The sequence below is a fragment of the Pongo abelii genome, chromosome 11 (assembly GCF_028885655.2).
Source record: "Pongo abelii isolate AG06213 chromosome 11, NHGRI_mPonAbe1-v2.0_pri, whole genome shotgun sequence".
NCBI classification, from domain to species: domain Eukaryota; kingdom Metazoa; phylum Chordata; class Mammalia; order Primates; family Hominidae; genus Pongo; species Pongo abelii.
The window spans coordinates 85,951,463-85,964,932 of NC_071996.2; the positions used below are offsets into that span (position 1 = coordinate 85,951,463).

Consider the following 13,470-nt stretch of genomic DNA (forward strand, 5'->3'; position numbering starts at 1 on the left):
AGAAGCTATTACTGTGTAGAGTAATGTTCTCCCTGCATTGAATGCAGCACAGTTGATGCGTTCCAGTGGCATCATAAACAACAAAACCCAAGTTCAAATCATTCACATGAACTTGTAATTGAATTTTTCAAGATGTGATTTAGTGTAGTAGATGGAATAAGGATAAAATGTTTCAAATGCAACAGTGATTGAACAGGTTAGAAAAATTAGTAGGGAGTGAATATTAATACGGGGTGGTTTTCAGACATCTTGAGATAGGAAAGCTCCTCACTTGCCTAATTTAACAGTGAAAGAGAAAATAATACCAGGTTCAGTAAGAGGACTAGTGAGCAAGGAGAATATAGGACAATATTTTACCTTTTGAATGATAAACTAAGTGAAGTCGCTGAAAGCTGTGGTATGGATCTATTTTTTTTGAGTGCTGGATTAAAACTAAGAAAAAATAACTATAAATCTCAGCTCATAGGTAGGACTCAACAGGCCTCCAGTTCCAAATTTGGAGACTCTCTTCTTTTTATTAAAGTGTATACAAATGTACTACATTACTCAGAATTTGGCTGGCTAAAAGATTTATAAATTTGCTGAGTTGTGAACTTCTTTTACCAAAATATGAGCTCCAAATGCTGTGAACCTGGAAATTCTGTTTGTGTGAATGGGCTTTGGATGTCCCAACATTAAAGTTTAGTATTTGTTGTTGGGTCTGGAGTAGATACTGACATGAATTTCACTGTTTTGATATGCCAGCACCAGGGCAGAAACGCTTGGTAGGACTGAGATGGCAACTGATTCTACAATATCGAGTGGCTTTCTAGTGAACCCTCAAGGCTTTGAATGGAAGTGCACTGATGTTTTTCATTGTTTGCTGGATGTAGCCTTTTTCCTGATATTTGGTGGTAATTCTCAATTCTTACCTCCTTTCCTTGGAGCTTAGAATTAGAGTCTGTTTCCAAATATAGCCAGCAGATGGTGCAATTTACTTTATTTATACTCTATCTCAAATGAAAAAGCATTAGACTATTCTATATACATACACGCACATAATATGTCTCAATCTCATTCATATTTACAAATTTAAGTGTATGTTTCAAAACTTTTTATCAATTTGGAAACAACCTATTTAACATAATTTATCTCCTTTTAGAAAAGCAGTGTTCATTTTTTAGAGTTTTGTTAATGATTCAGACTTATATTTTATTAGCTTTATAGACCTAAAAGGAAGACATGAGAGGAGACTATTAGTCATGACAGGAAACATATCATTTCTTTTTCATCAGTTTTGTTACACAATTCATAATCACATGTCCTGCAAGACAAGAGTAAAGCTGGTTCTGATGTGCTCATGTAATTCAGCAATACTTAGCTATAATTTTGAGAGTCCTGTAATAACAAATGTTACAGTTCTGATTTGGTAACTGTATCCAACAGAGCTTTCAAGTTGAAATTTATTTATGGAATCATTTCAGTTATTAGACTATCCATCCTATCTCTTGTCAATAAAGGATTGTTTCCCATAGGAGATAACTAATAACTTTATAGAATTTTAAGATGTAATAGAATGTTATTGTCCCCTGGAGGTCACACTTACCAACCAAAGGGTAATAACTTTTATTAGAAGCCTGAAATAGTCTATAAATATTTCATTAAATCCTTAAAAATGTGCAGGTATTAATTCCGCACTCTCTTCTTTTGATTTCTGGCTACCACACTGAGATGGATAAAATGTTCCTGGGAACCTGGGGAAAATGTGATTGTGCTGAATTTATCACCTGTAATATTCCCTGGTGGGATTATCTGAATACATGTGGATTTTAGGAAGAATCTTCTCAGAAAATTTCATTATTATTCTAAATGCTAGGCTCAGCATCTAAGTTCTGCCTTTATCATTCTCTCTCCCAACATGTTCTACCAATTCTCAGCTCACTTTAGGCAGCAGGTGAAGAAAGGAGAGAAGACACTGCATTTTCTGGCCATCTCAGTCGATTCAAAAGCATTTATGGAGCATCTGTCTGTGCAGGGCACTGGCGTGGTGCTGAGCTGATTGAGTTAAAAAAGACATAGACCTTGTCCTTGAGGCAAAGCAGCTGCCAATTGCTGACTCCAGAGATAAGTGTTTTTATTTCTTCAGTATGGGCAGAGTTGCCATGGAGCAGGTTATGTGCGGGTTTGAACAGGTAGGGGATGCCCACATCATTCCTATCATCCTAGAAAACAGATAAAAATTTCACTTTATCAGACTGCAAAGAAACGCAGTTTAAATTTCTGAGAAATTAGAATTATAGAATACTTTAAAACAAAATATAGTTTTGACTTTCAGGTTAGCATTGTAACTAATGAAATATTGCAAAATCAAAGTCCCTTCAGGGTTCAATTTAATGAATACAGAATAGAACTTAAGGTAATAAAACAGATTCTCAGGGTGCTTGGATTTTGCATCTGAATGACACTCTGCTGTTACCACCCAGAGCATCTTTTCTCTTCTTGAACCACAAAAAAGACTTGGCTTTCTGCTTTTACTTTTCTTGAACATCATTCCTGTATAATAAGTCACTTGTACAACACTAGTGCATAAGCAATGAGTATGAGGATATTTTGTGTATGACCCATTTACTTGAAGGAATTGTTCTATTCTAGGCTCTTTGGTTGCAAGGAACAGGAACCCACTCAAATGGTTCAAGAAAAAAGGGATTATTTAAAAAAGAGAGAAATTCATGAATACAAAATACGGGAACAATAGTCAGGTTTTACAATGAATGTCAGAATGCCATATTCTTTCTCTTTTTATTTTGTAAGTTACTTTTAACAGATGGCCCCAGGTGAACTTGAGGAGGTCAGGTGGGGCCAGCTGTATTAGTCAAGATTCTCTAGAGGTACAGAACTAATAGGATGGAGATATATATTACATTTATGAGTTTATTAAGTAGTATTAATTCACATGATCACAAGGTCCCACAATAGGCCATATGCAGGCTGAGGAGCAAGGAAGCCAGGCTGAATCCCAAAGCTGAAGAACTTGGAGTCCAATGTTCGAGGGCAGGAAGCATCCACTATGGGAGAAAGATGTAGGCTGGGAGGCTAAACCAGTCTAGCCTTTTCACGTTTTTCTGCTTTATATTCTGGCTGTGCTGGCAGCTGATTAGACGGTGTCCACCCAGATTGAGGGTGGGTCTGCCTTTCCCAGCCCACTGACTCAAATGTGAATCTCCTTTGGCCACACTCTCACAGACACACCCAGGATCAATACTTTGCATCCTTCAGTCCAATCAAGTTGGCACTCAGTATTAACCATCACACCAGCCAAAGCTGGATCATATAAGGTCTTGAGGTTATGGTCGGGGATAATCTTGTGGCCATATGTGAACAACATGAGAAGGAGAAGTAAAGCCCTCAGATGAACTGAGCTGATGGATTTTCTCTAAAAAAACTGACCTGAGACATTGGTTATTTGTGACTGGCTCTTAAAATACTGATAATAACATTTAATATTTGTCAAGAGCTTACTGTGTGTCAGCTCTTGTCCTAGGCTTTTTTCATGTTTTAATGCATTAATCGTCACAACTGTATGATATGGATCAGTGTGATTCCATTTTACAAATAAAGAAACGGAGGCATGACTGAAAAGTCAAATAGCTTATACAAGTTGACAAAAGATGTAGTAGAGCTGGTACTGGAACCCAGTCAGTCTGACTCCAGAGCCTGTGCTCCTAGCCACTATATGACACTGTCTTCAAAGTGTTAGAGTGGGGAGCTGGTTCTATAGCAAACCAAAGCCACATGCAACTCAAAGATATGGAGTAGGAGAGGCAGAATGATGAGTTAGCAGAAGAAGCAAGTATATGGGGAAGAACACTGAGCAGTTGCTCACAGCAGCACCCCCACTGCCTAGATTGAACAAAGCCTAGTACATGGCAGGTGCTCACTAAATATGGGTGGAATAGAGAACGAAAATTTTCAGCAGGGGCTGTGGGTGTGACATATCCTCTAAGAAGCTCAGGTGTGCCAGTCAGGCAGGAGCCTCCAAATAACGTATTTGAATCTGTTTCCTTTACAAATTAACTAAATTATACATATACTGCATGAGTACATTCTCCTTTTAAAAACATAAAGCTCTGATCTACAGAGAATAGAGTTCCTTCGGGCCACTTCCCCATCTTTGTTTCCTCCTTTCCACTCCCCAGAGATCCTTCCAGGCTTTGTTAATATATTTAGATACATATATATATAGAAAATGTTGGAACTCTAAATTGTTGTTTTGCATATTTAATAAATATTTGCATAAGTATTATAGTATTTATTTTTCCCCTCATTTAATATATCATAGAGATCCAGCTATATTGTTATGATAGACATTCAGATGGTTTCTAAACTTCTTACTATTATAAAATTACGTTTATAATTTATATTACAGATTTTTAAAAAAAGAGTTTTGCTCTTTCGCCCAGGCTGGAGTGTAGTGGTGCAATCTCAGCTCACTGCAACCTCTGTCCCCTGGGTTCAAGTGGTTCTCTTGCCTCAGTCTCTCAAGTAGCTGGGATTATAGGCACCCACCACCATGCCTGGCTAATTTTTGTCTTTTTAGTAGAGACGGGTTTTGCCATGTTGGCCAGGCTGGTCTCGAACCCCTGACTTCAGGTGATCCACCTGCCTCGGCCTCCCAGAGTGCTAGGATTACAGGCATGAGTCACCGTCCCCGGCCTGTACAGTCTCATGATTATCTTCCAAAGAGTTTTTAATTTTTTATTACTTCTGAAACTCGTAAGTTATAAAAGAATCAAAGCATTATCTGAGATATCAACTAGTCCAGTGACTGTAAACCAGGATGATGGAGTGGTAGTGGGTTTATCTAAATCACTTCTGAAGCATTTTTCCAAAAACAGCCTCCCTATCTTCTGGAAGAATTCTGGTATGGCAACCATGTTACAGTGGCAATGGGAGTGAGGGGGGATGGGAGGTGAGTGAGCACCTGGGTTGTTTGTTAAACTACTTTAGCAATTATTCTGATAGGTACCTACCCCCAAGCGTGCCCCCAAAACATATAACTAGTTGAAGACAAAACCAGGGTTTGATGCAAAAACTCCTGCCAGTTTTAGTCTAGTCTTTTCCTAATTATTTTGCTTTGCTCTGACAATTCATCTTCATCTCCATAATCCTTATTAGTTCCAGATAGAAACTTCCTTCAATTTACTTAAACTCTGTTCTGGGAGCTCCCCTGCTCTCATCTTCTACACTTAAAAACAAATGAACAAATTAATGAACAGACAGCAACACAAACAAGCTAAAACAAACGCGAAGAGATGATCAACTATACACTGAAAACTCATTTTCTCATTTCCTGGCCTGGGGTTATTGCTGGGGGTCAGCTTCCCAGCCAGGTGCTGCTTTTCTTAGGCCCTTTTGCATCCAGGGGCGTCCATGCACTCATCAGTTATCAACCACCAATCAAGCAGCTGTCTTCTTTCCCGTGGCTAATCAGACAAGGGTCATCTGTCACAGAACTATCCAATCAGCATTAAGGTGCCGAGTACAAAAGACTGCTCAAAGAGAGAGTTTTTCTGACCAACAACATTCTACTTTATTGAAGATTTGGATGTGAGAGCTATATATAGAAAGCTGACATTTGGCTGCGGGAGCAGAAGTAAAAAGAGATACGGCGAGAGGGACCTGAGGTAGGAGACAAAGTTATGAATAAGCAGATGCTATACATGTAGAGGAAGTTGGTCAGTTGGGAGAGTAGCAGAAGCAGGGGCAAAGAGGACTGAGTCATCATGGCATATGTTCTCCCGCCTCTTGCTGCTGAGGGGGCAGCAAGATAATTCAGGCCTGGAAATGTATCAGAGCATTTCATTTTACCGCTGCATTTCGCCCTCTGTGAGGCTCCGTTGAACGCTGAGCAGGGTTTCCGTGTGATTCCGATTTCCTCTGCTTCCATGTATTTCCTGAGAACAAATCCATCTTTCTTGAGGTAGCCCGAGTGATTTTCTGCCTACTAAGCTTGCAGTCAGAAAAGCCTGACGCATCTGTCCTTAGTTTTCATTAATTAGGATATTTAGTCTGCATATAATTAAACATGAAAATATGAATTTATAAAAAGCAGGTATTGCCTTAATGACTGATTTGGGGAATATTTATGATTTAAAATGTTGTATGTTTTTTATTTCTTTCAACAAACATTTATTAATTATGTACTACTTGCCAAATTGTTTCTTGTTAACAAAACAAAAAAGGCAGTAGGGGCCAGGCGTGGTGGCTCATGCCTGTAATCCCAGAACTTTGGGAAGTCAAGGTGGGCAGATCACATGAGGCCAGGAGTTTGAGACTAACCTCGCCAACATGGCAAAACCTCGTCTCTACTAAAAATACAAAAAATTAGCCAGGTGTGATGGCACGTGCCTGTAATCCCCAGCTACTCCAGTGGCTGAGGTACCTGAATAGCTTGAACCCAGGAGGCGTAGGTTGCAGTGAGCTGAGATCGTGTCACTGCACTCCAGCCTGGGTGACACGGAGTCTGTCTCAAAAGAAAAAAACGAAACAAAACCGACAGTGGAAGTCGAGGTTAGATTTGAATCATTCCATTTCCAAGTTCAATGATTCTTCTCATATGCTTAGTTATTATGCCCACATTTGATATGGGGGATCCGCAAAATGTCTATATTTGCCTCACGTTGGGTCCTCCAGAAGCTGCACTTACAAATGGCTTTTCTGGATTCTCCTGCTACATATTAACCACATCCTTCAGCACTTTCAGTGAATAATCCCTTTTATTCCTTTAGCCAGAGCCATACTGATCTGTGACTCTAGCTATTCATCTTGGTCAGAAGGAAAAACATGGATGGTTTTTGAGGAGAGCTGATATTGTCTTATGTAGCATCTGCCTAAGTTGAGGCCTCTGCCTAGTCTTTAGGCAATGCAGTAAGGTCTACCGTCGTCTAACAAGGGGGAGGGGGCTGCCTCTGCAAGCCCAGAGTGTTCTGGAGAGTCTGAGAGTTCAATGTTCTTGAGTGTATCCACCTGGATATCTCTACCCCTAGCCTTGGGGTCCCACTCCTTCCCTGATAATGTAGGAGACTTGTTGGTGCTCTGAATTCAGGATTATCTCAACTCTTACTTCTCTACTCTTACAATTAGGATGAAGGCCTTGTCTCTAGCATGGTCTGTTTTGTGGTCGTAAGAGAGGAAGGTGTCTGTAAACACTGCCCTGGGAGCCTTCTAACTTTCACATTTTGCCTTACGTGGCTAATTGGCTGAATGGAGCTTGTTATTTTCTCTCTTCGGTGCATCAATAACACTTAGCAACAACCAAACAGATCCCCCAGTCCTTATCATTACTATTTCTATCATACTTCACAATGCCAAAGATATCACAGAAACCATTGCATCCCTTCAACCTGTCATCCATTCCAAGTCACCACAGGTGAAATTCTTGGTAATTGCCATGCTGCAGTGTGCCAGAGGCCTTCAATACTCACTTCACACTAGAGAGGGTGTCCTAGTTGCCATCTGGCTGGAAAGTGATCCAACTTCACAATTGCATCTCAGGCACTGCTAGCTCCTCTTTCTATGACCAACTGTTTATTTTGGTGGTCCATGGAGTGTATAGGTGGTGAGAAATTAGATCCAGCTTGGTCTTGAAAAGAAGATGAGAAGTTGGGTGGTAGAAAGAATGGAGATAAAGAGTAGGGCTTGAAATTAGAACTAATTAGGATTACAGCAGAGAGGAGATAGCCAGCAGAGAAAAGAGGGGGAGAATGCAAGGGCCTGAGTTGGTGAGATGACACGGAATACAAAATTGATTGGACTGCTGCTGCTTCTGAGATTGGAGGCACAAAAACAAAAAAATACAACCAAGTTTGTCAGTCATAATAATTTAAATAATAATAGCTAATATTTACTGACTCCTTACTGTGTGCGAGGCACAGTTCCAAATGCATAGGCAGAAATTAATTTTCATTTAATAACATCAGAAAATGATTTTTTAAAGTTTTGTACAAGGTCTTTGACATAATTCACTACATTAAAATGGGAGAAAATAAGTCAAGTGTTTAAAACATCATTTTCTTGCTATTAAGCCCCATTTCCTTCTGCACTTTTCTTAAAAGAGTTAGGATTTTTATATTTCATTTTCTTATAACCAACAATTAGAAAAAGCCACTCTTACAAAGTTCCTATTGTTTGAGTTCTTTCTCTCCACCATTAGCCCTTTACTTTTAATATAATGGGCGAGCCTAAAAATAAAAATTGTCTTGTGTATGGCACAGAATGGAATGTGAATGAAGAGCTGAAAAAGAAAAAAACATTTCTTTTTCACAAGGCATCTGGATTTGATGGCCCAGCAGGCAGCAGTTTATTGCAGCAGTTGCTGCAGAGATCTTAAAAAAGGTAAGACTTTGCCCTGAGCAAAAAGGGCAAAGTTAACAAGAAGCTATATAGTGTCTCAACACCACAAATAAACGTGGAAGGGTGCGAGGGATAATGTAATGGGACATGTGTCGTTTGAGAGGTCTTTGGAGTATTCTGTTGTGATGGAGACCAAGCAGTATCTTGTCATTTCCTACATCTGTGTAGCTCCTTTTAACTAAAGCCTATGAGAAGCTCTGAAGAATATATTAATGGAGAGTAATAATCTCATGATTGTTGCAATTGAATTCCTACGAGCATGAAACTTCCTTCACAAATTAAAGCAGAGATGATGAGTTAACTGCAGGGCTTTTCTCTCAATTTCACCCAACAATATTATTTAAATGTTATTGATTTTAAGATGATAGAGGCTTATAAGCTTTCACAATATAAGCTGTTTTTGTTTGTAAACAGCAGTGGTGGCCATTTTTGGCCTGATGAAAAAAGATAAGCCTAGGCAGTAGCACTTGACTTTAGGATAATTGGATTTATTTGAAGTTACTTTAAATTACTATTTAATAAAATAGAACCAGTGGGTTACTCATTTCCTCATTAATAACACTGATAATTTTCAAAATTAGTTCATATTTTGTACTAAAAACTTACCATCACTTAATACAAAGCCAGCGATTTTGAACCATGTCTGAGGAGGTTCTCTTCCTGAATACTTCCTTATAAAGTTGTTTTACCTGCAGCATTGACTCTAGGGATCACAGTAGAGTAAGTTTTCAGTTTATTTCTTTAATCAATAGATGAAATAACTGCTGTAAACAGTTGTATTAGGGAAATAATTTAACATGATTTGAGTCTGTGTTCTTAAATCTATTGATTAACAGAACTAGGGCATGGGTCTTATGCTAAAGAAAACTTGCAAATCTGCTGCTGGACATTTTTCTTTAAAATGTTAGGAGCACCCACTAAAGGACTAAAGACCATAAAAAAATAGCTAACAAAAAGGTTTATTTCAAAGTATATTGTTCACTTTTAGCCATTCATTTAGAGTCTATATTTACTATAAGAATTTAAAATTATCATTATGCTATTTTCTTTTAATTTAATGGTTTGATGTTAGTGTATGTAAGGTAGCTTTTAATGAGATAAATGATTGGGCGCTGTGAGGCCGGGTGCGGTGGCTCACGCCTATAATCCCAGCACTTTGGGAGGCCGAGGCGGGCGGATCACGAGGTCAGGAGATCGAGACCATCCTGGCTAACACGGTGAAACCCCGTCTCTACTAAAAAAATTAGCCGGGCGTGGTGGCGGGCGCCTGTAGTCCCAGCTACTCGGGAGGCTGAGGCAGGAGAATGGCGTGAGCCCGGGAGGCGGAGCTTGCAGTGAGCCGAGATTGAGCCACTGCACTCCAGCCTGGGTGACAGAGCGAGACTCCTTCTCAAAAAAAAAAAAAAAAAAAAAAAAGAATTGGGGGCTGTGTTAGTCAATACGCTCTTGACTTACAATGCAAAAATCTACTTAAAATAGTTTGGGTGATCCCGGTCCCGGGAATATGGCAGCAGTGAAGGCGTTGTGTCTCTAAATGCCTACATAAAAGTAGACAGCTAGATAGCAACACTAAAAACCTATTGACAATATTTACCACAAAACCGGGAGACAGGCTATCCCCACAAACCAAAGATAGTCAGTATATGAAGACAAACCACTTGACCCAAGACCTGTACAGTGAGAGAGAGCAGAGGAATCAGTGGAGAACAGGAGAACCAAATAGTCACAGAAGTTCACCATAAAGTGAGCAGACCAATTTGAGAACAGCAATGAATACTGAGAGGGTTTTGTTCAATCTGGTATTGGGTGAGTGCAAGGGAATGATGGTGTGTGCTGAAGGATCTGGAATCGTTTAGCTTCTAGATTCACCACTGAAACAGACTTGCAAGGATTCTCTTCCAGGACAGTGCCCCACTGTAAGATGAAACAGCTTGGAATAGAGTCAGAGCAAGTCAAGCAAAATAGAGACAACTGAGACAAGAAAAGAGAAGTCTGAGAAAAGATTGAGTTAAAACAACAACAATAAAAACTGTAGCTTTGAATTTGAATTTGAAGTGTCAGCATGAACTCTTGAATATGGAGAGAAAGACTGAGATGAGTTCTAGAAACAATGACCAGCTCAGTAGTAATGTGTATTCCTAATGCCAAATATGTCGTCTTGAAACCAGGGTTCCTTTGGAGAAATTGTCTGCTTACAACATGAGACTGAACCACAATAGCTGCTTGTATCACAATTGAAAGAGGCCGCTAGACATTATATTTCACTAAAGACCCATACCACCTGTGTTCTTGCTAAAGGCATTGAACCCGAGTCTGATCAAGCCTTTCACTCTAGCTGCCAATTTGCTGGAAATTGGAAACAGAAGAGAAAAAACAGAGTACAGAGGAACATGCTGAACTGTGTCATGAATATGTAATTGGCCAACTTCACTGGGAAAGCAGACAGGTCGAATACAGATCAAATGTAAAGAAAGAGGGTGGGGAGAACACATAGATGAAAGGGATTTAAATGATAATAAAATTTAATGGACAACAATAAACTATAGTGGCTTGGGATGCACATTTGGGTGGCAAAACTATAAAGAAATGAGGAAATTATTGCTATAAAAGTCAAGATAGTGATTACTTTTTTGAGCTAGAGGCAGGGCACATAGAGGGGTGATGCGGTTTGGCTGTGTCCCCACCCAAATCTCATCTTGAATTGTAGCTCCCATAATTCCCACATGTTGTGGGAAGGACCCAGTGGGAGATAACTGAATCATGGGGGCAGTCTCCCCCATACTGTTCTCGTGGTAGTGAATAAGTCTCATGAGATCTGATGGTTTTATAAGAGTTTTCTGCTCTCACTTGGCTCTCATTCTCTCTCGTCTGCCACCATGTAAGACAAACTTTTCTCCTTCCGCCATGATTGTGAGGCCTCCCCAGCCACATGGAACAGTGAGTCCATTAAACCTATTTTTCTTTATAAATTGCCCAGTCTCGGGTGTGTCTTTATCAGCAGAGTGAAAACAGACTAATACAAGGGGCTTCTGAGATAATTGGCAAATTTTTATTTCTTGACTTGGCTGGTGATTTCAAGAGTGGTATTTTGTGTGGCTCTCTGTATCTGTTTTATTTTAAAATAAAAAGGTTAAGATTTAAGCAAAAAGGATTTTTTATGTACTATATATCCAAATATTCCAGGAGTAGGTCATAGAATTTTCTGATTCTGGGGTTCAAATGATCACACTAGGATGAAGTCTTTTTCTCATAATTGTTTGACTCTCTCCATGGACCCTCCCCACATTATCTGCACTTTTAGTCATTCTCTATCTGTTGGGATGGTGGGCCCTGACAGATCCAAGCTTATGTGATCTTTAAAGCTGGTGTCCCCAAAGAAGCCATGGCTATAAACAACCCCTTTGAAACTTCTGGACAAGAATGGAAAAGTACGAGTAGGAGAGTGAAAGTGAGGAAAATTAAAGGTACTGATAGAAGTGATGAAAGCCCATGTCTTATAAATATCACACAATTGACTCAAAGGTGTAAAAAGATTAGGAATGAAGAATAGAAACTAACCACAACTTGGTGTCCACAGGACTTAATCAGTTGTCTGTATGTTCAGTTGTAAAGGGAACAAGCAAAATTCACAGATTTTGTGTAACATGAATTATGATTAATACTATACCTAACCGTTTGTGAAAAGAAAATTTATTTTTTGACTTTTGTGTATATTTTATGGGAATTGTGTATAAAAGTAAGAAAATGTCTGTTTAATAAATCCAAAATTATTTGGGAAAATTAATGAGTGATAGGTGTATAAGGAAGGGTCTCCTAAATAGGACATTCTTACCTTTTAAATCTGAGATTAGGTAGATCAACCATGCCTCCTCTTAACCCTTGGAACTCCTAGTTGCAGCAAAATACTAAGTTTGGTAAATTCAGCATTGTTCTATGAACTCTGTAATAAAAAAATTGTTCCTGACAGTATATACTTAACAATCAGGATTCTAGTAAATTCAGATGTTGGCCTTCGGAGTTCTCTGGGACCAGTAGCTGCCTGACCAGGCGCCCGGGGCCACGGGCTCAGCCGACGACCATAGGCTCCGTGTCCACCCAGCAGTTTGCAGGTGGCTGCGCCGAGGAGGCGCCGGAGGATGCGGCCCGGGCGGCGGACAAGGCTCAGCTGCTGCACGGTGAGGGCATCTGTAAGTGGTTCAACTTGTTCATGGGGTTTGGCTTACTGTACGTGACCGCCTGCACCGTGGTCGCGCTTGACACCCCAGTGGACGTCTTTGTGCACCAGAGTAAGCTGCACATGGAAGACTTCCGGAGCTTGAAGGAGGGTGAGGCAGTGGAGTTCACCTTTAAGAAGTCAGCCAAGGGTCTGGAATCCATCCGTGTCACCGGACCTGGCGGGGCATTCCGTATTGGGAGTGAGAGGTGGCCAAAGGGGAAGAACATGCAGAAGCGCAGATCAAAAGACAGGTGCTACAACTGTGGAGGTCTAGACCATCATGCCAAGGAATGCAAGCTGTGCCACTTCTGCCAGAGCATCAGTCATATGGTAGCTTCATGTCCACTGAAGGCCCAGCAGGGCCCTAGCGCACAGGGAAAGCCAACCTACTTTCGGGAGGAAGAAGAAGAAATCCACAGCCCTGCCCTGCTCCCGGAGGCGCAGAATTGAGCCACAATGGGTGGGGGCTATTCTTTTGCTATCAGGAAGTTTTGAGGAGCAGGCAGAGTGGAGAAAGTGGGAATAGGGTATATTGGGGCTAGTTGGCACTAACATGTTTCTCAGGCTGGGGTTCACACCATCACCATTTCTTCCCTCTGTTGGGGGAAAGGGTGAGTCAAAGGAACTCCAACCGTGCTCTGTCCAAATACAAGTGAGGGTCTGGGGGCAACCAGGAGGTGGGAATCACCCTACAATCTGCATGCTTTATCTAAGGCTCCATCCCCAGAATTTCCAGCTTTTGAAAGTGGCCTGGATAGGGAAGTTGTTTTCCTTTAAAGAAGGATATGTAATAATTCCCATGCCAGAGTGAAATGATTAAGACCAGATTCATGGAGCCAAGCCGCTGCATTCTGTGGAAGGAA

General features: G+C 40.4%; 1 protein-coding gene across 1 annotated transcript in view; it reads left to right on the forward strand.

Annotated features, from left to right (window-relative positions):
• LOC100448860 (protein lin-28 homolog A-like) overlaps positions 1–13,150 on the forward strand; it is a 45,699-nt gene extending 32,549 nt beyond the window's left edge. Inside the window, exon 3 of the mRNA XM_054548836.2 lies at positions 12,359–13,150. Coding sequence (XP_054404811.1) covers positions 12,359–13,057 — 699 coding nt within the window. The 3' untranslated portion in view covers positions 13,058–13,150. The remainder of the gene's footprint in view (positions 1–12,358) is intronic.
• The last annotated feature ends 320 nt before the right edge of the window (positions 13,151–13,470 follow it).